This window comes from Palaemon carinicauda, chromosome 8 (assembly GCF_036898095.1).
Source record: "Palaemon carinicauda isolate YSFRI2023 chromosome 8, ASM3689809v2, whole genome shotgun sequence".
In the NCBI taxonomy this organism is placed as follows: Eukaryota; Metazoa; Arthropoda; class Malacostraca; order Decapoda; family Palaemonidae; genus Palaemon; species Palaemon carinicauda.
The window spans coordinates 156,073,879-156,100,697 of record NC_090732.1 but is presented as its reverse complement, the minus strand read 5'-3'; the positions used below and the strand labels follow the sequence as shown (position 1 = coordinate 156,100,697).

The 26,819-nt window shown below is 41.9% G+C and overlaps 1 protein-coding gene across 1 annotated transcript in view; it reads left to right on the top strand.

The window, feature by feature from the left end:
* The window catches only part of LOC137646046 (U3 small nucleolar ribonucleoprotein protein MPP10-like), a 157,390-nt gene that overhangs the window by 59,327 nt on the left and 71,244 nt on the right, over window positions 1–26,819 (top strand). Inside the window, exon 4 of the mRNA XM_068379193.1 lies at window positions 15,880–16,080. Coding sequence (XP_068235294.1) covers window positions 15,880–16,080 — 201 coding nt within the window. The remainder of the gene's footprint in view (window positions 1–15,879; window positions 16,081–26,819) is intronic.

Here is a 26,819-nt window from a genome sequence, read left to right as displayed (position 1 = left end):
CCCTTCTGCATCAGCTTTGGCCTGAGCATCCACAAGATCACCAAAAATGGCTCTGTCTTTCTAGCAGATTATCCTCTCAGTGATCATGTCTCCAGCAATTTCCTTGTCCTTAATCCAGAGAAGAAAAAGTCTCTCCATCTCATGGATGTGGCTCCTCTTACTTGAAAACATATTCGCACCTTTAGAAGGTGTTGCTGCTGCAATGGCCTGCTTAACCCTGGATAGGTACGGTGGGTCGTACGCGACCCCGAGCGTCAAAAAAAAAGAGGTTTTTCTCACGTGACTCACCCCCGTGACTGAATTTGTGGGTGATCGACCTGCAGGAGGTGTCTCCCCTACACGCTCTAGTAGTGTCCAGATGTGCATTGCTGTAGCTGTACTCCTTCCCCGATTTCTGAGACGCGTCGGGGTCGAGCGCGACCGAGTTTACCCTTCTAAGGTAATTTGCATAATTATCAAAGTTATTACGTATTATGAAATTGTCGTAGAATGGTGCAACTTGTATAGGTTATCAGTTGTGGAAAGTCTTGGTGGATTGTTTGGCTACCATGTGCATGATTTTTTTTTTAGTTAAAATGTCGTTCATCACCATGAGGACCATTTTACCGCGAGTGCCTCTTTTTCATTTTTTTTCATTTTTTTGCCAAGTCATTTTTCCGTAAGATATTGCCAAATAGTGTCGTAAAACTTTTGCTTTTTTAGTGTTGGAAAGTGTGTCTAGATGATCTGGCTACTCATGCGTGACTTTGTTTTTGTCAGATACGACGTAGTTATTGGTATATTGGGTATTTAACTGCGGTTGCCAATTTCTGTTTTTTTTTCAATATTTGTAAAAAATTTTATGTAGTATGGAATTGCCGTATATTATTCATTTTTTTTTCATGTTTATGTGCTAGAAAGTGTGCCTTGATGGTTGGGCTAACACGTGCATGTCTTTTTTTTTATCTGAGATGCCGTATATTAGAATGTTGGGCATTTTACCGCGAGTGCCCCTTTTTAATTTTTTTTCATTTTTTTGCCAAGTAATTTTTCCGTAAGATATTGCCAAATAGTGTCGAAAAACTTTTGCTTTTTTAGTGTTGGAAAGTGTGTCTAGATGATCTGGCTACCCATGCGTGACTTTGTTTTTGTCAGATACGACGTAATTATTGGTATATTGGGTATTTAACTGCGGTTGCCAATTTCTGTTTTTTTTCAGTATTTGTAAAAATTTACTACGTAGTAAGGAATTGCCGTATATTATTGATTTTTTTTTCATGTTTATGTGTTAGAAAGTGTGCCTTGATGGTTGGGCTAACACCTGCATGTCTTTTTTTTTATCTGAGATGCCGTATATTAGAATGTTGGGCATTTTTCCGCGAGTGCCCCTTTTTATTTGTTTTGCATTTTTTTTGCTTAGTCATGTTATCGTAAGGAATTGGCAAGTAGTGTCGCAAAACTTATAATTTTATAGTGTTGGAAAGTGTTTCTAGATGATCTGGCTACCCATGCCTATCTTTTTTTTTAGCCAGATATGGCGTATATATAGGTATGTGTTCGATTTTCCTGTGATTGCCATTTTTTCATTTTTTCCCATTTCTTTCAAAATTACTACGTACTAAGGAACTATCACAGAGTAATGATTCATTTACATGTTTATTTTTCGGAAAATGTGCCTTGATGGTTTGCCTAGCACGTGGCTGAATTTTTTTTTTTTCTGAAATGCCGTACAGTGAACCCTCGTTTATCGCGGTAGATAGGTTCCAGACGCGGGCGCGATAGGTGAAAATCCGCGAAGTAGTGACAGCATATTTACCTATTTATTTAACATGTATATTCGGACTTTTAAAACCTTCCCTTATACGTAGTACTGTTAACAAACCACCCTTTAATGTACAGAACACTTAATGCATGTACTACAGCACCCTAAACTAAAACAGGCACAAATATTAAAGGCGATTTTATATCATGTGTTTCCTAAACACCTAAAAAGCACGATAAAAAATGGCAACCAATGTTTTGTTTACGTTCGTCTCTGATCATAATGAAGAAACAAACTCATTTAGTGTACAGTACACATATATAGGTTAGTTTTTGCATCGATTATATTGATTATACAGTACTGTATGTTGATTTTTTTATTACCAATGTTTTAGTTTACGTATTTTTCTTAGGACTTCCAAATGAAATCTTTTTCTTTATGACGCCGCCTGAAACGACGGCGTGTACGCTCAGTAAACAACCACGCTCAGAACAAACAAGGCATTTAACGCGCATGATGATAGTGATAAATAATGATACAGTACATACAGTATTTACAGTAAAAGCATTTACAAAATATGTTACCTTACAAATATAAATTATACAGTACTTGTACGTAGCAAAGCAGGAAAACAATTTGAGAGAGAGAGAGAGAGAGAGAGAGAGAGAGAGAGAGAGAGAGAGAGAGAGAGAGAGAGAGAGAGAGAGAGAGATTGTTTTACGTACGAATGTAAATTTTAAACAAAAAAAATATGATAGGTTATAACATGTAGACTTTTAAAACCTTCCCTTTAACTTAATGCATACAGTACGTACATTACTAAACTATAAAACAGGTTAAAGTAAAAAATAAAGATTGTTACTGTACTCACCACGAAAGAAGTTCAAGAAAAACTTGAATGACGATGGCGATGAATTTGCTGCACAGTAGAAATGATGATGATGAAGCTGATGATGTGTTCTACTGTGCAGTCAATAATAGTATTTTACGTCTCTTCAGACGGAGGTGCCTTTTCCTGGGACACCTCTTCAACTTCTTCAATTTCTTCCGAAGGCGTACTAGCAGGAGGAACTGGCTCTTTTTTGCGAGGCTGGAAGAACATTGTGATCGGAAGTTGTTGCCGCTGCTTCTTTTTTCGATCCAAGAGCATCCTGTAGGGAGTCATGATGTCATCGACCTTATTTGAGAATTGCATCGAGCGAACCATATCCTCGTCCCACTCTTGTAACATTTCTTTCGCCTCCTTCATATGGTTGCAGAACTTGGCAAGCCGTTCTAATGTTAAGCCCGTTTCTTCGACATTTTCTTGGGTCTCTTCCTGGGCACCCTCACTCTCTTCCTCACTTGCCGATTTCGTCAGGTCTTCGAGGTCTGCGTCAGTTAGGGGCTGGGAATGGCAGTCCAACAACTCGTCGACGTCTTCAGTCGTCATGTCGCCAAACCCGTCACCCCCAATTATGGCAGCCAACTGCACAGATTTCCGTATTGCAGAGTGTTGGATTTCCGACGGAGTAAATCCCTTGTCGTCGTAAACAATCTCGGGCCACAACTTCTTCCAGCTCGCATTCACGGTTGCAGGTTTCATCTCTTGAAGTGCCTTTTGAATATTCTGCAGGCACGTGGCTATGGTGTACTGCCGCCAGTACGCCTTCAAGTTGAAATCTTCATCCTCGTCATCTTGGGCAGCATCCACACACGCAACGAGGTCCGCCAAGGTATTCTTCGTGTAGAGGGCCTTGAACGCCCTGATAACCCCCTGGTCCATCGGTTGAATTAATGACGTGGTGTTGGGTGGCAGGAACTCAACCTGAACGCCCTCACGCGACAGGTCAGTTGCGTGTCCACCAGCGTTATCCATAAGGAGAAGGATCTTGAATGGCAAGCCCTTCTCTAAGAGATATTCATGGACTTGCGGGATGAAACACTGGTGGAACCAGTTGGAGGTCAGCATCTTCGTAATCCATGCTTTTTGATTATGCATCCAGTACACGGGAAGGAGATTCTTATTTTTATTTTTCAAAGCGCGAGGATTTTTCGACTTATAAATAAGCCCCGGCTTTAACAAAAATCCAGCAGCATTGCCACACATCACGAGGGTAACGCGATCCTTGAATGCCTTAAAGCCAGAGGCTTTGGCTTCCTCTTTGAACAGGAAAGTTCGCGACGGCATTCTCTTCCAAAACAAGCCGGTTTCATCCATATTAAACACTTGTTCCGGCTTGTATCCACCTTCAGCGATAATGTTCTTGAAAGTCTGGTTCACGTAAGTTTCAGCAGCGGCAGTGTCAGCGGAAGCAGACTCCCCATGCAGGGAAACGCTTTTCAGGGCGAAGCGTTTCTGAAACTTCGCGAACCATCCTTTGCTGGCGGAAAAACATTGTTTCTGACGCTGGGAATCAGTGGAGGTCCCTGGTTGAGGATCATCTACATCATCATCTTCTTCAGCATGGTCGCCATCGTCGTCATGAGGTTCCTTTGCCGCAAAATTTTCATACAAGCTCAAAGCCTTTGTTCGGATGGTGTTCGTATCCAACGCTATGTTCTTCTTCCGACAGTCGGCAATCCACACAGCTAAAGCACCTTCCATGCGTACGATCGTTTTATTACGCGTTGTAACGACTCGCTTCGCTGATCTGCTAAAGGTGATTGCAGCAGTCTTTCTAATGTTCGCCTCGTCCTTCTTGATGTAGCGAACGGTGGATTCGTTGATGCCAAAATGGCGGCCGGCGGCCGCGTAACTTCTACCATCTTTTAACATGTCGAGAAGCGTAACCTTCTCAGCTATCGTCATCATCCTTCGGTGGCGTTTAGGCTCACTACCAGCCTTACTAGAAGCAGAACGCTTGGGAGGCATTGTAACAGAAAGTTCAACAAAAAGTTCAACTTAAAACAGTCGCACACAGCACAGATTAAACTTCACAAACTTAAGAACGTCTACTCAGCAATACGCGGAAAGAGAAAGTGAACGATGCAGCCCCGCGAGAACTTTGATGCTGCGGGTAGAAGATGCGGGCAAAACACCAATCACAGGCTAGATAACAAAACTTGAGTTTTGATTCGTCATCTATCAGCGCTTGAACCAATCACAACCCGTCTTATACAGTACTATGGTGCGTTGGTTACTCATAGAAGATGTCCCGCGCACACTGAACGTACGTAGATTAAGTACAATACCGTAATAATAATAAATAATGATAATAATATTGTACAGTAATAATAATAATAATAATGATTAATAATAATAACAATAATAATTTTATTAACAACAACAACAATAATAATAATAATAACAATAATAATAAAAATTTACGTACGCTATTTTACGCCTCTCTCTCTCTCTCTCTCTCTCTCTCTCGTACGCTTACAGTATTCGAATTGTGATTTTTGCAACAAAGAATATTATTGGATGCAGTACTGTACTACGTACGTATACATACAAAAGATTCATGGAAAAGAAGCACATCCATTACAGTACACACCATTCTAATATGGTATGACTGCATCTGATTTGCGTTTCATGTTCGATTTAATTTTACTACGTACTGAATTATCGTATGATCACATTCTCTTTTCGTGTTTTATTTCTTTCTGTGCTGAATTATATATCATATGTAATGCAATGAACAATCAGTAAGAGCAGATATTACTAATTTAATGGAATTACAGGTAACAAAATATCGTATTTGGTTGTCTTCAGATTTCGCGGTATTTTCGAATTTTCCGGAAAATCCGCGATATGTATATATATGGGTTATGGGAAAACCCCGCGAAGTGGTGAATCCGCGATGGTCGAACCGCGAAGTAGCGAGGGTTCACTGTACTGCAAACAGAAAACTATGGTACAAAAGTATACAGTAGTTAAATTTTCCAACATACCTATGTCTCCAGGCGCAGTCTGTTGTTGAGACCTTATAAGATTGGGAAAGGAATTCCCTTTCTATATACTGATAGATGATCAGTTGTTAATGACCCTCATTATTAATCCTTTTGGAAGTGGGTGTTAGTTACACTCTTCTATCCTTATAGGCTAGACTCTTACACTGGGCCTCTTGAGGAGGATAACCGTAGAGTTAATATTGAGGGAGGTCACAGCAATTGGCTGGGCGGGAAACACACGTATGTGTCTTTCCTAATTCATATTTAGCTTATCTATCCTAAGCTATATGCAATAAAATTAAATGGAAAATATTATTATAATATTTATTAGATTATCTAGTGAGATAGATTACTTTATACTCATTTTATTTTCCCCTCTCTACAGGAGGACCATGTGAAGTGCGGCAGCGTCTTCTGCAACGTGCTAGCAGGGACTTCTGCTACCACCTGGAGTGAGTGTAGGACACACTCCTGCTGTTCCATCACCAAGGTACCTCTTAAATACGGGGACCCCCAGGTATGTACTGTGTGCAAAGACTTTGTGTATGAGGCTTTTGAAAACCCCGAGACAACGGAGTCAAGGGATGCAGCTTGGAACAAGCTGCGCAGATGGGTTCGTGGCTTCCAGAAGAATGCTACGGAGTCTTACCTCCCTAGTGAGCGTATGAGGGTCTGTCTATTCCCCAATGCATCTGCGGATGCTGTTATTCCTCAGCCTCACCCTGAGATCCCTTGCATCCAGATAGCCGTGGATACGGATGTCTCGGATGCGATGAAGGATATCCATCTAGATGATGAGAGGATGTCAGAGGTGTCAGAGGACACCAAAAAGGACCTTCTGGCTGAAGGTCGAGATGAGGAGTCAACGTCGGCTCTAGAGACGGAAGAGGATGAAGTCGAAACAGTTTCTGTTTCGTCGGTTCCTGCCCCAGAACCGGTGCCCTCTACGTCCTCTGCTCCTCCGCTCCTCAACCTGAAAAGTCGGATGACACCCTGTCTGCCATCAAAGCTATGATGGAGATGTTTCAGAAGAAGAGCGAAGAAAGGGAAGCTGCGCTAAGGAAGGAGATTCATCAGCTTGCAGCGGCTTTTGGGTCTCGTAGGATACTTAACGTGAAGGATCTTCCCTCGTGCTCCGAGGTAAACCCATGGAGGCATGCCGAGTACATGCCAATAACGAACAACAAGATCTTCATTTCAGAAAAGCTGGGAGCTGTCCTTATCGAGGACATTGAGTTCTGGCCCAGCTTTGAGTCCTATCCTGACTGCTTCGTTTGTCTAAGGGCAGAACCTGTATCCAGGGAGGAGACGGAGCCTAAGGGGGTCATAGTGCTTGACCATACAAAGGCTCAGGCTTTGCTAGCCAGCAGTCTGAAGGACAGGGGCTTCACCAATTCTAAGGTGCCGGCCCAGAGCAAGTAACATCCCTCTTTTCTTGCTCCAGCAACAATGGCCTTCCCCTTTCCGGAAAATTAGTTTAAGGCAGTGGAAGCTGGGAAACTTTGCCCTACACTGGAGGAGTGTATGCCCCATTTCCTAGCCCTACCAACGGATCACAAGGACTGGAAGGATATACAGTTTACCTTCTCAGTTGGGAAGTTGGAGGCTGATATCGCTGGACGTCAGTTTAGTGAAAACCTCCCCAAGTGTCTGAATTTCTCCTGCGTAGGGAACAAGATACGAAGGAGAGGCTGGCTCCCTCTCTGTCCCTCCAGGTGACCCTGGAGGCAATGGCCAGCGAACAGAGGTCCACCGGATATGTTCATGGTCATAGCCAAAACACACTTGGCAACCCTAACTAAAGATTTCTATAGCTTTGTTAGGGCTAGAAGGGCTTGTAGGGAGTTCGTGCTCGCCTCGGCTGCGGTCAAACACGAACCCAGGAAGTTGATATCTTCCAATATCTGGGGGAAAGACCTCTTCCCCAATGAAGTGGTCAAAGAAGTAGTCGACAAGGCTGCCACGGAGAATAGAAATCTTCTCCAGAAGTGGGGCATGTCGGCTAAGAGGAAGTCTTCCCCGGATGAGGGTCCCCAACTGAAAAGAAGACAAAGAGGCCAAGAGTGCCATCTCACCCTGCTAGACAACAACAACTTCCCATGACTGCAGTGCCACAGATGGTGGCACAGCCCCAACCCACCTACCAGATAGTACCCCAGCAGGTAGTGACTCAGTCACCAGCCTTTACTCCCGCCTATGAGAGGCAGACCACGACCTTTCACCCTGAATGTAGGGGATCAAGTAGAGATTCCTCTAGATGTCCCTCGAGAGGAAGAGATGGGTAGGGGAGGATGCGGTCAAGGACGGAAGCCCTCCAGAAACCAGAAGCAATGAGATGCTTCCGGTAGGCTTAAGACTCCAACTCTTACGGGATCGTTGGACCTTCGATCCCTGTGCCCACAGCCTAATCAAGAACGGACTAGGTTGGAGCTGGAAGACAGCTCCACCATCATTTCCTCAATTCTTCCAACACTCCAACCCTGTTCTGGAAGAATACACCCGAGAGCTCTTGAGCAAACGGGTGATAAAGAAGGCAAAGTCCATCAAATTCCAAGGAAGGCTGTTTTGTGTTCCCAAGAAGGACTCAGACAAACTCAGAGTCATTCTGCATTTGTCGCCACTCAACCAGTTCATAGAGAACAACAAGTTCAAGATGCTGACCCTTCAACACATAAGGGCCCTGTTGCCCAAAAGGGCTTACACAGTCTCCATAGACATGGCAGATGCCTATTGGCACATTCCGATCAATTGCCAACTCTCCTCCTATCTAGGATTCAGGCTACAAAAAAGAAAGTATGCTTTCAGAGCAATGCCCTTTGGACTAAAACATAGCCCCAAGGATCTTTAAGAAGCTTGCAGAAGCAGTCGTTCAATAACTACGCCTACAAGGGGTCCAGGTGATATCCTATCTGGACGATTGGCTTGTGTGGGCAGCATCCAAGTCAAAATGCATGCAAGCATCCAAGAAAGTGATCCTGTTCCTGGAACATCTAGGATTCAAGATCAACACCAAAAAGTCTCGACTCTCTCCAGCTCAGAAGTTTCAATGGCTAGGCATACATTGGGACTTACAGTCACATCGCCTCTCCATTCCATTAAAGAAGAGGAGAGAGATAGCGGGATCTGTCAAGAGACTTCTAAAATCCAACAGGATTTCAAAACGCCAACAGGAGAGAGTGCTGGGCTCCCTTCAGTTTGCATCAGTGACAGACCCAGTGCTAAGAGCACGGCTAGAAGATGCATCAGGAGTCTGGAGAAGATACGCATCAAACGCTCGAAGAGATCTAAGAAGACCAATACCGATCCGTCTACGATCACTTCTCAAGCCATGGTCGGAGGCCAAGAACTTCAAGAGGTCAACACCTCTGCAACCGCCTCCACCTTCATTCATCATCCACACGGATGCATCAATGGAAGGATGGGGAGGTCACTCTCATCAACGGAAAGTTCAAGGAACTTGGTCCTCTCTATTCAAGACCTTCCATATCAACATTTTGGAGGCCATGGCAGTCTTCCTCACACTGAAGAAATTATCCCCCGCCCTTCAGTGCACATAAGACTGATTCTAGACAGCGAGGCGGTAATGAGATGTCTGAATCGTCAAGGCTCGAGATCACCTCAACTCAACCAAGTGATGTTGGCCATCTTCCGTTTAGCGGAAAAGAAGAGATGGCACTTATCAGCAGTTCATCTTCAAGGGTTCCGCAATGTGACAGCGGACGCTCTATCCAGGCTAACTCCGATAGAATCAGAATGGTCCCTAGATGCAAGATCATTCTCCTTCATCTTACATCAAGTCCCGGAACTGTAGATCGACCTCTTCGCGACGAGCGACAACAAGAAACTTCCTCGATACGTGGCCTCGTACGAGGACCCTCTTGCGGATGCTGTGGATGCCATGTCCCTCGACTGGAACACGTGGACCAGGATTTATCTGTTCCCTCCATCCAACCTGCTGATGAAGATCCTCAACAAGCTGAGATCTTTTCAAGGAACAGCAGCCCTAGTGGCTCCCAAGTGGCCCCGGAGCAACTGGTTCCCTTTAATGTTGGAATTACAGCCTAGGCTGATTCCCTTGCCAGACCCAGTTCTGTCTCAACAAGTACAGAAGTCGACTGTCTTCGCTTCATTACAGAAAACCCAAGACCTTCATCTCATGATTTTCTCTCCCTAGCAGTAAAGGAAAGGTTTGGGATCTCGAAAGAAAGTATAGACTTCTTAGAGGAATATAAGTCAAAATCTACCTGAAAGCAATACGAGTCATCTTGGAAGAAGTGGGTGGCCTTTGTCAAGGCAAGAAATCCAAAGGAAATCTCGACAGATTTCTGCTTGTCTTTATTCACCTTCATGAACAAGGTTTAGCAGCCAACACGATAACTACGTGTAAATCTGCCTTGACTAGACCCTTGGTTTATGCTTTCCAAGTAGACATGTCTAATGAGATTTTTAACAAAATCCCTAAGGCCTGTGCTAGGCTCAGGCCTGCAGCACTTCCAAGGCCCATTTCATGGTCTTTGGATCAAGTACTACATTTAGCTTCAAGTTTGAACAACGATAATTGCTCTTTGAAAGATTTGACTCAAAAAGTTATATTCGTGTTTGCTCTAGCCTCCGGGGCTAGAGTTAGTGAGATAGTGGCCCTTTCTCGGGAAGAGGGCCATCTCCAGTTTGCTGAAACGGGAGAGCTAAATCTCTTTCCCGACCCAACGTTTCTTGCCAAGAATGAGCTACCCACTAAAAGGTGGGGTCCCTGGAGAATCCCCTCTGAAGGAAGATGTCTCGCTGTGTCCAGTGAAGAGTCTAAAGGTCTTATCTTCGCAGAACTTCAGACTTCAGGGCAGGACAGCTCTTTAAAGGAGAAACATCGGGCTCAAACTTATCCCTGAAACAACTAAGGGCGAAGATCACCTACTTCATTCGCAGAGCAGATCCTGACAGTACACCCGCAGGTCATGATCCTAGGAAGATTGCTTCTTCCATAAACTTTTTCCAGCTCATGGATTTCGAGAGCCTTCGCTCGTTTACTTGATGGATGTTATCCAGAGTGTTTTTCAAACACTACGCGAAGCAAGTGCAAGAATTAAAACGATTCGTGGTGGCGGCAGGTAGTGTACTAAAACCTGTCACCTAGTGCTGTGAGGAACAGTGAATTTTGTGGGACTGTAATTCTAAAGGGTGTACATGTTGGCACATTATAGTGCAACATGGTAAGTGAAATGTCACCAAGGTGACATTATGGACTGTTCCAGTGTACAAAGGTAATGAAACATAGACTGAACATTAAGTGCCGTGTGTTTTTTACACAAGTGTAAATAGACAGACTTCTCAGAAAGACATTAGAAAATTTATTAAATTTTCAATTGAGTGGCAAAAAATTTTTGTTTTTAGGTAAAACAAGTATTTCTGATTTATTCTGTATTGTCTGTGTTCATAAATTCTATTCCACTTGCATTTTTATATTATGAAATGTATGCTGAATTTTTATTTATTGTTTGACAATAAATGTTTAATTGTTTTGCGCGTCTTATTTCGCTCTAAACATATTTAATAAAGTTATGTGTGAGCATTCCTTTTATTCCTTATTGTTCTGCATAATTAGATTGAACAAAGGTAGTAACTTTGTTCCTATAAGGAAACAAACCTTTCTAGCTAGGCTTACCTTGTTTCGATACGAGATACAAACTTGTCTGGTGCGATATACAGCTGAACTGATATACCTCAGATGCTATGGTGGCTGACATGAACCTGTGTTCATTTTATAAATAAAAACTTTGGCTAAAGGCATACAGTGAGACCTGTATGCCCTTTTGATTTCTAGGTTGGTCATATGAAATATGCAAACTTCGAGACTTTTTCCAGAGTCTAGTTTGACTTCCCTGTAGGGGGCAAGAAGCACTAACATAGTCTATGATTAGAAGAAACGACAGATAACGGTAATGTCAAAGGTCTCTTAGGTCTAGATGACCAAGGAAATATTGTCTTGAGGTTTAAGGCACAACTTGGAAATCCACGGATACATTAATGCTCTGGTAAACTTCCATCAGGACGACATGGCCTGAGCCCAAAAAATGGATTTTGAGCGAAGCGAAAAATCTATTTTTGGGTGAGATAGCCATATCGTCCTGATCCCTCCCAATAATACTGTATCTATAAGTACCAGCTTAACGCTACAAGGAATAAAGATGGCGGCGATTATGGCGCCATCTGTGTACTCAAACAGTAACGGAGGAAGGTAACTTTATAACAGCTCCTCTTTTATTTTGCCACTTTTCCCCCTCGAAGCGTAAACGCTATTCGGGGTGCAGATTGCTATGTGGCATGTCAAGAATACGTCTCCTGATATTATGCAATATCCTAAAAGGAAACTTTAAGGATATTCGTGCCAGGAGTTAGAATTCTGGAGACCTTAAGTCAAATTCTCATGGAATATCACAGTAGTCAAATATACCCAAGGAAGCTACTTAAAGGAACCTTCCATCTTATTAAACGGATTTTGAGCGAAGCGAAAAATCTATTTTCGGGTGAGATAGCCATGTCGTCCTGATGGACCCACCCTCCTTTTCTATAGAAAAGGCCTTCGCAGAATCTCTCCCGAAACTACTATATCTGTAGCACCATGCTCAGTGCTACAAGGAATGACCGCCATCTTGATACTCAATAGTAGTATGGGAAATAGGGTAACCTTGATATCAGCTCCCCTTCCAAAATTGCTACTCTTCCCCCTCGAGGCAAAAACGCTATTCGGGGTGAAGATCGCTATGTGTCGTATCAAGATATACACCCCCTGATTTATGCCATATCCTTAAGAGAATTTTAAGGATATTCGCGCCAGGAGTTAGAATTCTGGAGACCTAAAGGTAAATTCTCTGGGAATATCACTGTAGTTCATATATCCCTTGGAAGCTACTATTAGGAACCTTCCATCAGGACGACATGGCTATCTCGCCCAAAAATAGATTTTTCGCTTTGCTCAAAATCCGTTCTTTAGACATGGTCATCAGCCTGCAGAAACTTACCAAGGTTTGACAAGACCGCATTAGTCTCCGTCAAATTCAACCTCTTCAGGACTAACCAGATCCCAGGCCCTTCAGCACCAGGAATTGTCCTTTCCTCGGGTTCTCTACAAGGTCCAAGCAAGTGGCTGGCCTGGTAAAGAGGTTGCCAGACAAGAATCTCCTCTAGGGAGGCGATCTCCTTGGTTTTCCCGGATTTGATGTTTCTCATGGAAGTATCAAAGAAAAGGGGGAGGCCACATACACGTCCTCAGGACTATGGTCAGAGCACGAATGATACGAAGATTTGCCCATGGGGATGGCATTGATTTGTCTGTTTTCCCGTTTGTGGGAAACACTTCCTGTACCTATGTGGTCTCCCCTTCAGGGTATCCTATCTACAGGCTTGGATTTTATCCAATCCACCCCATCTGTGGGAATCTTCCTCCAACAGCCTCTGTTTAGAGGCCTTCCTGCGGGAAGCAGGATATAGTGACAGGCAGTGGCCTTCTTCTTCCTTTGGGAGAAAGACTGCTTTCACCTGTTGGGCTCCCTCCTATGAGCAATTCCTCTGAAAAAGAAAAAAGGCTTCTCCCCGCCACCAGGCAGGTCTCGTCGGCAGTCTTGTCTCATTAAGATACTTGGCTAGCCCATCCGTCTCGTCTTGCCTAATATACACGTCACATATGGTGACAAGTCCACAACATCGGAGAACCCATTAAGGACTTCATTTACGACTAGATGCTCCGTGGTTAGGATCGGGTAAAGTCTGTCTCTCTTTTCAAGGGTGCTATTACAGTAATAGACCCTCAAAATTGCCATTGAGAGGAATCCCACTCTTAGACTTATGCAACAGAAGACCTTTGCTCGTTCCTTGAGCATCTCCTTCAGACCGGAAGTGTTTACCTTCTCCCTCGTCTTCAATCATCGTTCTTCACAGAGTTCGAGCCTATTTACTCGTAGCTGGGTAATGAAGCCCCTCTATAGGACACGTGTTGCTTCTTTTGGTCCCGGGGTAGCCCCCCTCGAAGACCTAGAAAGCAAATCGTCTCCTGATCCCGAGGACAGGTCTCGCCAGTGTTGCCCTCGACCAAGAGAGTAGGTGTACCCTATGAGTTGCTCTCAGCTTTTCTCACTCACGGCAAGGAACCAAGTAACATCTAACTTTTTTCCAGACACCTTGAACCTCAGGTTCAAGCCCTCCTGACAGGATATCCTCCACATCGTGATCAATGGCTGTTACTCAAGTGATTAACTTGAGGCCATACCTTGAGGAAGATGCCATAACTCACCCCAAGGATTCTGCACGTTTTGCCAACCCTAGGAGGGTCAAGGGAGGTTTATCAGGATCTCATTCCTAACTAGGACCCACAGGGTCATATACCACTCATTGAGTACTTCTCCTCACGCCAGTATTTAAATTGAAGATCACACCTCGAGGGAAATAAAATAGCTCACTCCAAAGGTTCAGCATGCTTAGCTAACCCTAGGAGGGTTAAAGGAGGCTCTTAATGATCTCGTTTGTGACTGGGACACACTTGGTCATATACCAGTCATTGAATTCCTCTTGTTCTCCTCCTAGAGGTGACCCAAAGCTCATAACGTCTTTGAGTGGAATTTGCCCATAATGCTTAGCAGCAGCTACTTTGTGATGCAGACCATGCCAGTTGTAATGTGAAAGCATTTCTGACCTTCACTTCACCCTTCCTGCAAGATGTAACCCACAGGAGCATGCATACATTTTCCATTACCCCTGTGGTGGCTACACAATATGTGGTTTATAACAGGTCCTTGATGGACAAGTAGCTGATGGTGAGGGCAGAGTTAGCCAGGGATGATTGGCAAGGAATTACTGGCTCTTTCTTTCCTTCATCCTCTCCCCCTCTTCGGGGCAATACCTTTTAGAGTACTCTGCAAAGCTGACCTCTCCTGTCTGCAGGTGTAACTGTTTTCCCTGTGTAACCTAGTAGAAATTAATAAAGCTTGTTGCGGCCCCATATCCCCTGGCGTGGTGGGATTTGGTAACGGCTTTGGTTACTTCTTGGATTCCTACATTTCTGAGAATGTGTTCCATAGACTAGTTACACTGCTAGCATCATACGTTCACCAAAATTGGTCAGGCCGCTAACCAAGCTTTGCAATCCTAGTTTTGCGAGGGGTCAAAATTTCTCTATTACCCGCAGAGCACGTATGGGAAACCCAGGGTCAAAGAGCAGCCAGTTGGTCAGGACTTACTCTCTCATTAGGGTGAGTCATTCCTATAAATAACGTAAGGTTTGTTAGTAAAGGAACAAATGACAAATTTGAAAAAAATATGTATTTTTCATAACTAATACAAACCTGTAGTTATTTATACAAATTGTCCCACCAACACCTGTCACCCAATAAGTCCTGCCTGCAATCAAAAAGGGATCTGAATACACAAGTGTGTGTGTGAGGGGTAGCCAGGTACCCTGGCTCCCCCTCCTACCCCCTGCCGCTAAATAGCGATAGGTTAGTTCCACCTTGCTAAAAAGTCTTATGGCTAGTTTCAGCTTTGTTGAAAGGATAATCCTTATAAATCACTACAAATAATTTCCAAATTTGTCATTTCTCTTTCCTTCATAATCCATTTTCATCAGATTATATTAGACAGCAATATGAACACCAGGTAAGGTTCAGAGAAATTAATAGAATTTTAATATTTTTTTTCTTTATTATATACTCACCTGATGTTTATATGTATGCTTACCCTCCTCCCCATTGACTAATGGTTTTAAGGAGATTGGATACTCAATTCAACTTTGAGAGGGAGCAGGACAAGGGCAGGAAACCACTCCTTGAGTCACCATTAGTCACCAAATGTCCCATGAAGGGAAGAAAATGGGAATTTTTTTTTTTTTTTTTTGTGGAATATTGCTATTGAGTCAACGTCAAGGACAAAGGAATATGAACATCAGGTGAGCATAGATCATGCATGATGCATTGCATAATTTTTTGTTACAGTCTTTTCCTCTATTTTTTTTCATACAGTGTATTGTTACTATTTAATATTTATTTGCTCAATTTTTTTGTTTATCAAATCTTGGCAATCTAAAGTACACATGAATAAGATTCATTGAGATCCTTAAAGGAATCTTATGTACAGTGTATGCATTTTTATTAATAGTGTTGACTGCAATCACTTCCACTGTTTACGTTGATAGTGTTAAGCTTTTGATTTTTGTTATTCCACTCCTAAAACTTTTATAGGGTTGGATATTTTTATTAGTAGATTTTTTTACATTTCAGGATACAGTGACATATGAAGACTTCTTTGGTGGTGAGAAGGAGGAATTTACAAAGTTGGCAGATGGAGAGGAAGATGAAGACAGTGACAGTAGAGTATTGAACAGTAAAGATGATGGCAAGGAGGAGAAAGAATCATTAGACCAATCTGCAGAAGAAAGTGGTAAAAAAGTGGCTCAGTTGCTTGGACTGAAGAAGAAGGAGGTGAGTATGCATTGGTTGTAATGCCATTATTTCAATAAATCTTGTCTTATAGCCATTGTGCTAACAATATCAAAGCTACTGCTTCCAACCCTTTAAATATAAAAGGAAAGAAGGTGTCACTCTCTCCTAAATATCCTCCCTGGTGGTGTCCACTGTTGTGCACCATCATCTATCTGAAGGAACACTAACTTCTGGTAGAGGGAGTACCCATATCCAGAACATGCAACATTCACCAGCGTCGTTGTGTATATTGTGGCCTTTTTGGCTTAGCTTAAATTTTTCTGATGTTTTTAAGAATACAGATATCTGTAGCATTTTTGTAGTATATTTTTTTTACTTGGTATAGCTTCCTCTGGTTTTAAGATATGTTTATTTGCCAAGTGTTTAGTGAATAGACTATTGTTATGATATAAAGAATCACATTCCCTTTGTAATATGTATATCATACTGTAATTGTAAAAAATGTGATGTAACCTGTAAGTGTGAGGAATGTTTTAATTGTTTGAAAATCTTGGGGCACAATATGTCAAGTAAGTATCTACAAAAGTTAATGATAGAGATTCAAAATAGAAAAAAAATTAGATGGAAAGTTAGTTGTCAAATGTTGAGAATGAGATTGATGGGCATAATTCATAGCCTTCTGCTTTTATGGAATGGCTTTAAAGTTTTATGAAATAGAATGTTTCTGATTCCTATAATAATGTCTCATTGAGTGACAATGTCAATATATGAATGATACTACCAGCTTAACCTATTCCATTTTAAAGGCTAGTCCAATCTTCTTAGATAAAGTGCATAGCAATAATAATTCACTGACGGTTGGTAATTTTTGTGATATTTCTAGTACAATAGAGAATAGAATTTTTCACATCAAGTTTCAATTTCTTATATTTCCAAGTGGAATAGAGTAAAATTCTTCACATCAAATTTCAATTTCTTATATTTCTAAGTGGAATAGAGTAAAATTCTTCACATAAAGTTTCAATTTCTTATATTTCAAAATGGAATAGAGTAAAATTCTCCACATCAAATTTCAATTTCTTATTTGTTCCTACACATAATACAAACCATCGATTTTTAATAAGAGTATCACCTCAGCAAAGCTGGAATTGGCCATTAAACTTTAACAATATAAACATCGTTGGTCACCGTGTGGCGCGGATGCTTCGCCCACCTCACAGGTAAAGCAACCTCCACTTTGACTTCGACTGTCGAGTACTGATGTGCTGTTTGGTATTCACATCTGGCTGTTTTAATCTTTTGCTTTTCTTTCAGTTTGAAATGGCTCCTTGCACTTGTGTTCGAGGGGTTTCGGAAACCAGGATATGCAGAGTTAACGGTTAACTGTATTTGTGTTACAGTTTCTTGGTTACCTTTCAATATCCAACATACTTGTTCCTGTCGGGTGGCATGTCTTTTGTTATCCTATCCTTCGTGTGTGTTCAACATCAACGACGACTTCGTAACCCTAAGGAAGATTTCATTGGATTTTGGTGGCGCTCTGTCGAAAGAAGAATACTCCTGTCTCTTGCATTCTTCTCCCTGCTTGATTGTTGTCTTCAGCAACATGACTTTAGAGAAGAACTTTCCCCACCGCATCTTTGCTGAACCTTCTTTTCTAAGAAGAATGTGTAGAAGACACATCTGTAGTCCATGAAATCTGGTCGATATGAGTCATGTTCGCGTAATTTCTACCGATTTTGTCCCCATGGGAGAGATGGTACGAGTTCTAGGAACCTCTCGTTTTGTGTGTGCCAAGAGTTGTCCCTTAGCGGGAAGAAACATCAGCGGACACAACCATGGGTGTGCCTGGTTTTCGGTGGAGGTGTTTTCACACCTTTTACATCTGCAGAGGGAGTGAGTGAGTTCTGAGAGTTTTCCTATCATGGGAAGAAACATGGGTTTTAACAACTCTTGTAAAGACTGAGCATATGTATTTTTGCTAGAGAAGAAGGGCGCCGCATTTTTTCTTCCGTCTTCTAGAAAAGTGCTATGTACTAAAGTTTGTTCCAACGCTGACACAAACTTCTGAGCCATTTGTATTGGTTTACTCCAAAGTAGATTCACCAAGACCAGAAAAAGAAAAAGGTGCATAACTGGCAACTATTCTGCATATGGATACAGTACAAGACTCCAGGTGGATTATCCTTTTCAGTGCTTTTTTCTCTGTGATTTTTGTAACATGAGCGGCCTCCCATGTGGAACCTTCATGAGTGGGTTGAGGTTGATCTGCACTCCTGATATCCAAACTGCAGTGGTAAGCAGTGTCCGTACGATTCACCTTGTGAATTTTTCAGGGAGTGGCCACCCTCCCAGTGGGAGAAGTATTGTACACATTAGAAGAAGCGAGCCAAGAGGGATAGATCCATTCCAAGTCGTCTTCTGTTGAGAGCACGAAGAGTAAGCTCCTCCATGCAATGTACGATCTCTCTCATCCTGATCCTCCTTTACCAGAGCCCTCTTTGACCCTGGTAACCGAGGATGACAGCCATAATATTTATAATTTTCAGATCAGTGAAACTTTTGTCAATGTTTTGTTGCCCTAAGGACTTAGCAAACATGAGTCACTACCTGATACTGATCCTTTGGCTTTGGCCCCAGTAAAGACTCTACTGGATTCAATACCAATATCTTTAGTTCCAGATTATACAGAAATAAACAGATCTCCATCTCCACCCATGAGAGTGGTGTAGTGAACAAATGAAGAATCAAAGGCCCTTTGGTTTGGTGGGGTGTATGATGGATCCTTGATAAAATGCTGATTGATCCTTGAGTGGCATACAGGAGCAACGGGGGAATCTAGCTCGCTGTTGGTTTGTTCATCTCTTAGGGGTAGGGTTTGTGGTTGTGTAGTGGTCACAGCTGCACGTGGTTGAGTGGGTTCTGATGATGTCTTGGCCAGGTGAGCTTCATCTACAATTCTAAGAAAATCCTTGAGGGGCATGATTGATACATTGGAAATTTCCACAAATGTTTTGTGTTGTAACTTTGTCCAGAGGACTTCGAGTATTAAGTGTAGCATCATTTCTTGATGGCTGTCAATGCCAGGAGTTGCTTGTAGACATGTTAGTGCTGTTGATTTCTTATTGCCATAACTATGATTTCTATATTTTGGGGGTGGGGCTCTGAGGGCTTAACCCTGGATAGGTACGGTCCTCGGACACCCCTTTAAGGGTATACTCGGACGCGAACGACCCCGACGCCAAAAAAAATTCTTGAAAAATCAGTTTTTGCAGTAACCTCCTTTTTTCTTTTGCCAAAAAAAACTTCAATGAATGCTTAAAACAACTGTAAAGATAAATACTACTCATCTGCAGAAAAACTATTTATTATAAATATTTTAAAAAATTAAGTAGAAAAAAAAAAAGACCTGACATAAAAATTCATAAAAAAAAAGTTTATACATATATACACAAATCCTTTTAGGAATTGATTCTTGAATGTTTAGGACACATCTTGATGTATTTTGGATGAAGTCAGACCCATGGAGGTGAAGATCTGAAATGAGAAAAAAAGGGTAACTTTTTTTGGCCAAAAAAAATTGTCCAAATTTCATGAATTTTTTTGGGTACCCAAATGAAATAGGAAGTGGCTAATTTTTTTAGGGAATAAACATATGTTATCCTAAAATAGAAATATGTAAAAAAATCTTCATTATTTTGTAAATTACATTTATATCAGGGGCCATATCTAAAGGTAATTTTTTGAGTACTTGGAAATTTCGTAAAAAAATACATATATTTAATATATAATATGATATTTATGCAGGTAAAAATATACCAAAATATCACAAATTCTATAGGGAACAAGAATATATATAGATAGGGCAGCTTACGCTTCGGATATGTCCACAAAATGGCCGCCAACCACACTGACTGAGACTCCCTAATCTGCCACTTGAAATGTAGGAAGGGTATGTCAATTTCAAGGTGTTATTTACTAATCTAATTATTATTGGATATGCATAAAAATTGTATGGTGGGTTGCTGGATAATTGTCGATTATTTTACGACTATAAAATTAAAATTCTGACCCAAAAAATTTTTTTTGAAGGGAAATAAAATCGAAAAAAAAAAATGTAAAACAATATTTTAGCTAAAAAAATTTGATGATATTCAATCAAAAAAAAAGTAAACAAAATTTTCCGACAAATAAACATCTAGAGGAATCATTACTCTGTGATAGTTCCTTAGTACGTAGTAATTTTGAAAGAATTGGGAAAAAACGAAAAAATGGCAATCACCGGAAAATCGAACACATACCTATATATACGCCATATCTGGCTAAAAAAAAGATAGGCATGGGTAGCCAGATCATCTAGAAACACTTTCCAACACTATAAAAATATAAGTTTTGCGACACTACTTGCCAATTCCTTACGGTAACATGACTAAGCAAAAAAATGCAAAACAAATAAAAAGGGGCACTCGTGGAAAAATGGCCATTCTAATATACGGCATTTCAGAAAAAAAAATTTCAGCCACGTGCTAGGCAAACCATCAAGGCATATTTTCCGACAAATAAACATATAAATGAAATATTACTCTGTGATAGTTCCTTAGTACGTAGTAATTTTGAAAGAAATGGGAAAAAACGAAAAAATGGCAATCACAGGAAAATCGAACACATACTTATATATACGCCATATCTGGCTAAAAAAAAAATAGGCATGGGTAGCCAGATCATCTAGAAACACTTTCCAACACTATAAAAATATAAGTTTTGCGACACTACTTGCCAATTCCTTACGGTAACATGACTAAGCAAAAAAATGCAAAACAAATAAAAAGGGGCACTCGCGGAAAAATGCCCAACATTCTAATATACGGCATCTCAGATAAAAAAAAAAGACATGCACGTGTTAGCCCAACCATCAAGGCACACTTTCTAACACATAAACATGAAAAAAAATCAATAATATACGGCAATTCCTTACTACGTAGTAAATTTTTACAAATATTGAAAAAAAAAACAAATTGGCAACCGCAGTTAAATACCCAATATACCAATAACTACGTCGTATCTGACAAAAACAAAATCACGCATGGGTAGCCAGATCATCTAGACACACTTTCCAACATTAAAAAAGCAAAAGTTTTACGACACTATTTCGCAATATCTTACGGAAAAATGACTTGGCAAAAAAATTAAAAAAAATTAAAAAGGGACACTCGCGGTAAAATGCCCGACATTCTAATATACGACATCTCAGATAAAAAAAAAGACATGTACGTGTTAGCCCAACCATCAAGGCACACTTTCTAACACATAAACATGAAAAAAAAATGAATAATATACGGCAATTCCTTACTACGTAGTAATTTTTACAAATATTGAAAAAAAAAACAGAAATTGGTAACCGCAGTTAAATACCCAATATACCAATAACTACGTCGTATCTGACAAAAACAAAGTCATGCATGGGTAGCCAGATCATCTAGACACACTTTCCAACACTAAACAAGCAAAAGTTTTACGACACTATTTGGCAATATCTTACGGAAAAATGACTTGGCAAAAAAATGAAAAAAAATGAAAAAGGGGCACTCGCGGTAAAATGGTCCTCGTGGTGATGAACGACATTTTAACTAAAAAAAAAAACATGCACATGGTAGCCAAACAATCCACCAAGACTTTCCACAACTGATAACCTATACAAGTTGCACCATTCTACGACAATTTCATAATACGTAATAACTTTGATAATTATGCAAACTACCTCAGAAGGGTAAACTCGGACGCGAACGACCCCGACGCGTCTCAGAAATCGGGGAAGGAGTACAGCTACAGCAATGCACATCTGGACACTACTAGAGCGTGTAGGGGAGACACCTCCTGCAGGTCGATCACCCACAAATTCAGTCACAGGGGTGAGTCACGTGAGAAAAACCTGTTTTTTTTTGACGCTCGGGGTCGCAAACGACCCACCGTACCTATCCAGGGTTAATGAAGGATAACCTGAGTTGCGCCTTGAGAACTTTGTATGTGACAGTGTGATTTGGCTCGGCTAACCACTGATATTTGTTTGAAGATTTTGTGGAATGGGAACTTGAGTATAGCGTCAGCTTTTTGTGAGTAACATAGTTTTCTTTTACCGAAAGATTGTTTCTGCCCTAAAGACCCAGGCCTCTTGGTTGTGTGTTATGAAAGGAGATAGGCGGACAGAGATGACAGTGGCAATTTCATTGGGAGAGTTGATGATGTTTGGCATCTTTGTTCACTCCTGTGTTACCAAATTTTTGGTTAGGTAGTTTACAGGAATTCTGGCTTGTGCTAGCTATTTTTATTTACAAAGAAAAAGTACATTCATTCCCGAAAATAAGCAAAAAAGGGTTCAATGTCTTTTGTGTTTCTTGTAAGACAGTTTCCATGACATCCACAGGAGGTCTTGTTTTGCTTGCTAAAGGTTTGTAAAGGGTAAAGAAAAAGATATCCGAGAGCATTGTTTCTGACTTGTGACCTTCAGATGTTCTGATACATCGAGAGGAAGGAAGGACCATCGTGGTGTTTTAAGTACACAAAGTCAGGTATATCTGATATACCTTAACCTTCATGAAGAACCTGAAAGTTTCACTAGTCTCGAATGCAGGAGTCGGGTTTGATAAAACTTCGTTGCCTACTACCTAAAGGAATTTACCCACAGATCCTTGGATAACCGTATTCTTGGTCTTGCGGTAGTTTCTCAACAGGCTGTGTTGCAAACTTTGCTCCTTCACGGGACAAGAAGGATCTTTTCAAGATAGTTGTTGTAATGTAAGCCTAGAAGGAAGAGTAACAATACAAGCTTTGTACTGAAGTACAAGTCAGCCTTTGATATTTTTGGGTTCTATCTTTGCCTATTCTGCCACTCGTATGACAGAGAACCGTATAACCTATTAGATGAAACTTCATCTGTTCACAGTTTCGCGATAAGTACTTTTGTGAGCAGATGTTTTTAATCACATCTGCTCCCTCTCCACATCAAATATACATGACAACTTTATAGCTAACACATGTAAATTATTCAAGGTTAAACCATTTACATAGTGATTCTAATAATAAAAGTTGTTAAAATAAGTTCATACATACATTATGTTTGAGTAATATTTGATATGTGATATATGCTAATGAAAAATATAAATTTGCATTACTAATAGAAAAAAAGATCTCTCTCTCTCTCTCTCTCTCTCTCTCTCTCTCTCTCTCTCTCTCTCTCTCTCTCTCTCTCTCTCTCTCTCTCTCTCTCTCTCTCTCTCTCGACATTAAAGATTTTGAAATTTGATAATTGTTTGATTGATGTATGCTTGAATAATTTTCTATTAAAAGAATTGTTATTTCCATGAAGAAAGATAATGAAATTGAAATTTATATAGAATTTACTATAATTGGTAACTTCCTTGTTTATTAACGAAATAATTTGCACTTTTTTAAAAGAAATTTGTTCCGTAACTGGAATACAAACCTACGCTATTTATTAGGGGTAATTTGAAACGCCGAAAGGACGAGTCATTAAAATTTAGTAAGGATTAACTACCCATCCCACTAGTTAGTGTGGGGGTAGGGTGTAGCTTGTTACCCCTCCCTTTCACACTTGTGATAGAGCTTTGATTTGATTTTGGCTCGGATGGTAAATGGTCGTTGCTGCTTTTCATCCTCACCAAATATTTGAACTGCCATTAATGCTTTTGTGCTTTTTCTTTTGTGTGTGTGTTGATTTCTGCCGACCATGCGTACCTGCCCTGGACTTGAAGGCCGGCCCTGCGATACTTTCATGTCTGCTGAGGACACCGATCCTCACTCCCTTTGCCTTTTCTGCAGAGGTCAACGCTATGATAGTGATAATAAGTGTATTGAGTGTCGGGAGTGATCTGCCTCCCAGTGGAAAAAGTTTGGGCGACAGCGGAAGATGTCTAAGCGGGACTCTTCTCCTTTGAAGGTTTCTTTGAAGCAGAAGAAACCCATGGCTTCTTCTTCCTCTTCCTGACTTTCCTCCGAAGCTCCAGCTCGTTCGGTCTCTTCTGAGAGGCTGTTGAGTAGTAGCGCAGGCCTTTTAACACCTGGTCAACCTTGGTCCTCAAGAGACGGTGTCGCTTCCCCTAGCGAAGCGGATCCACCTCTCCCCCCCGGGGGGAGGTGTCCATGACTTTCTCCCTTATTACAGATGTGGTCATTCCTGGGGTTACTGGGTCCGCCCTTCAAGGATAACCTGCTGCAGCTTCTTTGCTCTGGTGCTTGTGTGCAGCCCTTGTCGACGTCAGAGGTGGATTCTCTTGCATATGTTCCGACTCTCCTTCCCCATCGGAGAAGCAAAGTCCTACCTCCGTCTCTCCTGCGAGTGTTTTCCCCCTCGGGGGAGTTCACTCATAGAGACTTCTTCGGAGGTTTGCTGCTTGCTGATCCACTGGCCCCCAGAGGTCGTCATCGGTGGACATCTTCCTCGTCGTGCTCGCTCTCCTCTTCGCCTTAGACCTTCGATGAAGAGACGCCTCTTTGGCTTTTCAGCTTCGTCAACGCAGCCTTCCACTGCAGAGGAGCCTCCTCATCTGACGTCTTGTGGCCCTTGACCTTCACCTGCTCCTGGACCTTTTGACGATGCTGCCCGCTAGTCCTCAGACTTCGACCATGCACTGTCCTGCGGATCATGCGCGATCCCCTTCGTAGGATGTTCGTCCTTCCAAAAGACACATTCCTTCTCTAGTTCATCCTACGTGCCGATCTTCTGCGACTTGCTGTCCTCTTGACTCCGTGTCTCCGTTCCTGTCTCATCCAGTTCTGCATATGCCTGCTCGCCGTGTGACCACGCGTCATCCTCGTGCACGATCGCTGTCAACACCACCATCAACCAATGTATAGTTAGCCAGTGCCCCGGGCACCTGCACAACACATTCCTGTCCGTCAGCCAGCGCACCAATGAACTAATGAGCAGACACTTCGCCACCCAGATTGGGCTCCAGCTGCGCGCTAGCGCTCACCAACACGTTAGCGTTCACCAGCGCACCAATGCTCTCCAGTGCACCAGCATTTTCCAGCTCGCTAGCACACCAGCGCACTGCCGCTCACCAGCATGTCAGCGCTCTCCGGCACGCCACCGCTCTCATACGCGACAGCTCTCGCTATCGCGCAAACAGGTGCTTCCTCCACTTGTGTTGAGCAGACATCGTTATTAGGCAGAACCAGACTCACCTCCAACTTCAAGGGAGTCGCGCCATCCAGAGGATAAAAAGGAACGGAAAGGTAAGTGTCCGCCCTCCATACCATCCGTTCTCTCACCGAGAAAGGGCAGAGTCGTATCCAACTGGTCTCCATCGCCCCATTTCCCTCCCCGCAAACGCACTACAGCGTGACCACTGGAAAAAGAGGGAAAAGGTGCCTCAAGATCCCAAAGATCCCAACTTCAAAGGCTGACCCACGGTATCATCCAGCTCCGGAAGAGACTCGTCAAAGGGAACTTTCGGTCCCTTTCCTTTCAGGAGATCTCTCAGACAGCGCCAGTGCCTGCCTTTTCAACACACTCTTTGAAGGCCTCTGCCATCCCCCAACAACCTTTGGCATCAGCAGAGAACCTCGGCAGCTTCATCCCTGAAGAGATAAAGAGGAGTCTCGGATACCATCATTCTAGGGTGAAGCTGACCCCTGAGAGGTCTTCTAGGCCAAATCTTCCTGGTACTCCTCCCAGACGCTCTCCCATCTCACCTCTGCTGAGGGAGCCTTGTGAGGGGCAGGTGTCCTTCCTGCCACCTTTGTAGAAAGACCCCTTGTGCGAAGAGCTCTTCACCACCAGTAGGAACCAGGAGGGATAGTACCAACAGGCCTTTAATGTTAGAGTTATACCTCCTTCCCCGCAAGGAGTCGAAGGACATCAAGACTTTTTCAATACCCACAGGATCCATCACCCACTCTAGAGATGTCCACGACCCACCCCGAGATGAGCTCTCAGGAGTGGAGGAAGGAGACTGCTGCCAGTCTCCCTTCAGAGGGGGAGCAAAAAGAGTCAAAACATGCCTTCTAGCAAGTTCTTACTCAACGAGTTTTATAACCCCCCCCCCTCTGGAGGGTAAAGACATGGTCCTAGATCATATCTTTGGCACTCAGAAGCCCTCAAAGGCCAATGCAGCCATGCCCTTGTCCCAGGGGCTGAAGAGTGCTCATGGTAAGATCGGCCAAGAGCTCTCCGACTTCTCCTCTCATCGTTTGGGCTCTTCTGCCAAGCTTCTCCCACCTCCTTGCATCCTTTGAGCTTCGGCAAAATTAATACCCCTAATAAATAGCTATAAGTTTGCAATGTTAGGAAAAATACAAATTATCTCCAAATTGGTCATTTTTTTTTAGAGTTACCATCACTTGATATGAAATATGTTCAATTATAATAAACTCAGATTTTGATAAGGTAACCTAACGCAGCAGATTAGACTGGAAATGAAGTGTAATTATATTTTCTCCCAACCAATTCTGTTAGCTTCTAAATCAATCACCACTTTCAACCTATCTTTTCATTCTGACTGCTGGTCATTTTTAAAAAATTTAAGGTGACTGGAAATTATATTGAGACATATTTCATGTTCTTATCTTATGCTATATGTATAGAGACATATTTAAAAGAATTTAACTTTTTGTTAAGAAATAAAGAGAAATAGAGGAATATTTTATATGAAATAAACAAATTGATGTCTGCTTTAAGGCAAGGTAGCTGGTATCAATTTTTAGAATACTGTAGTCTTTTTTTTTCATTTTAGTTATTTAAACTAACATGCTTGTAATTT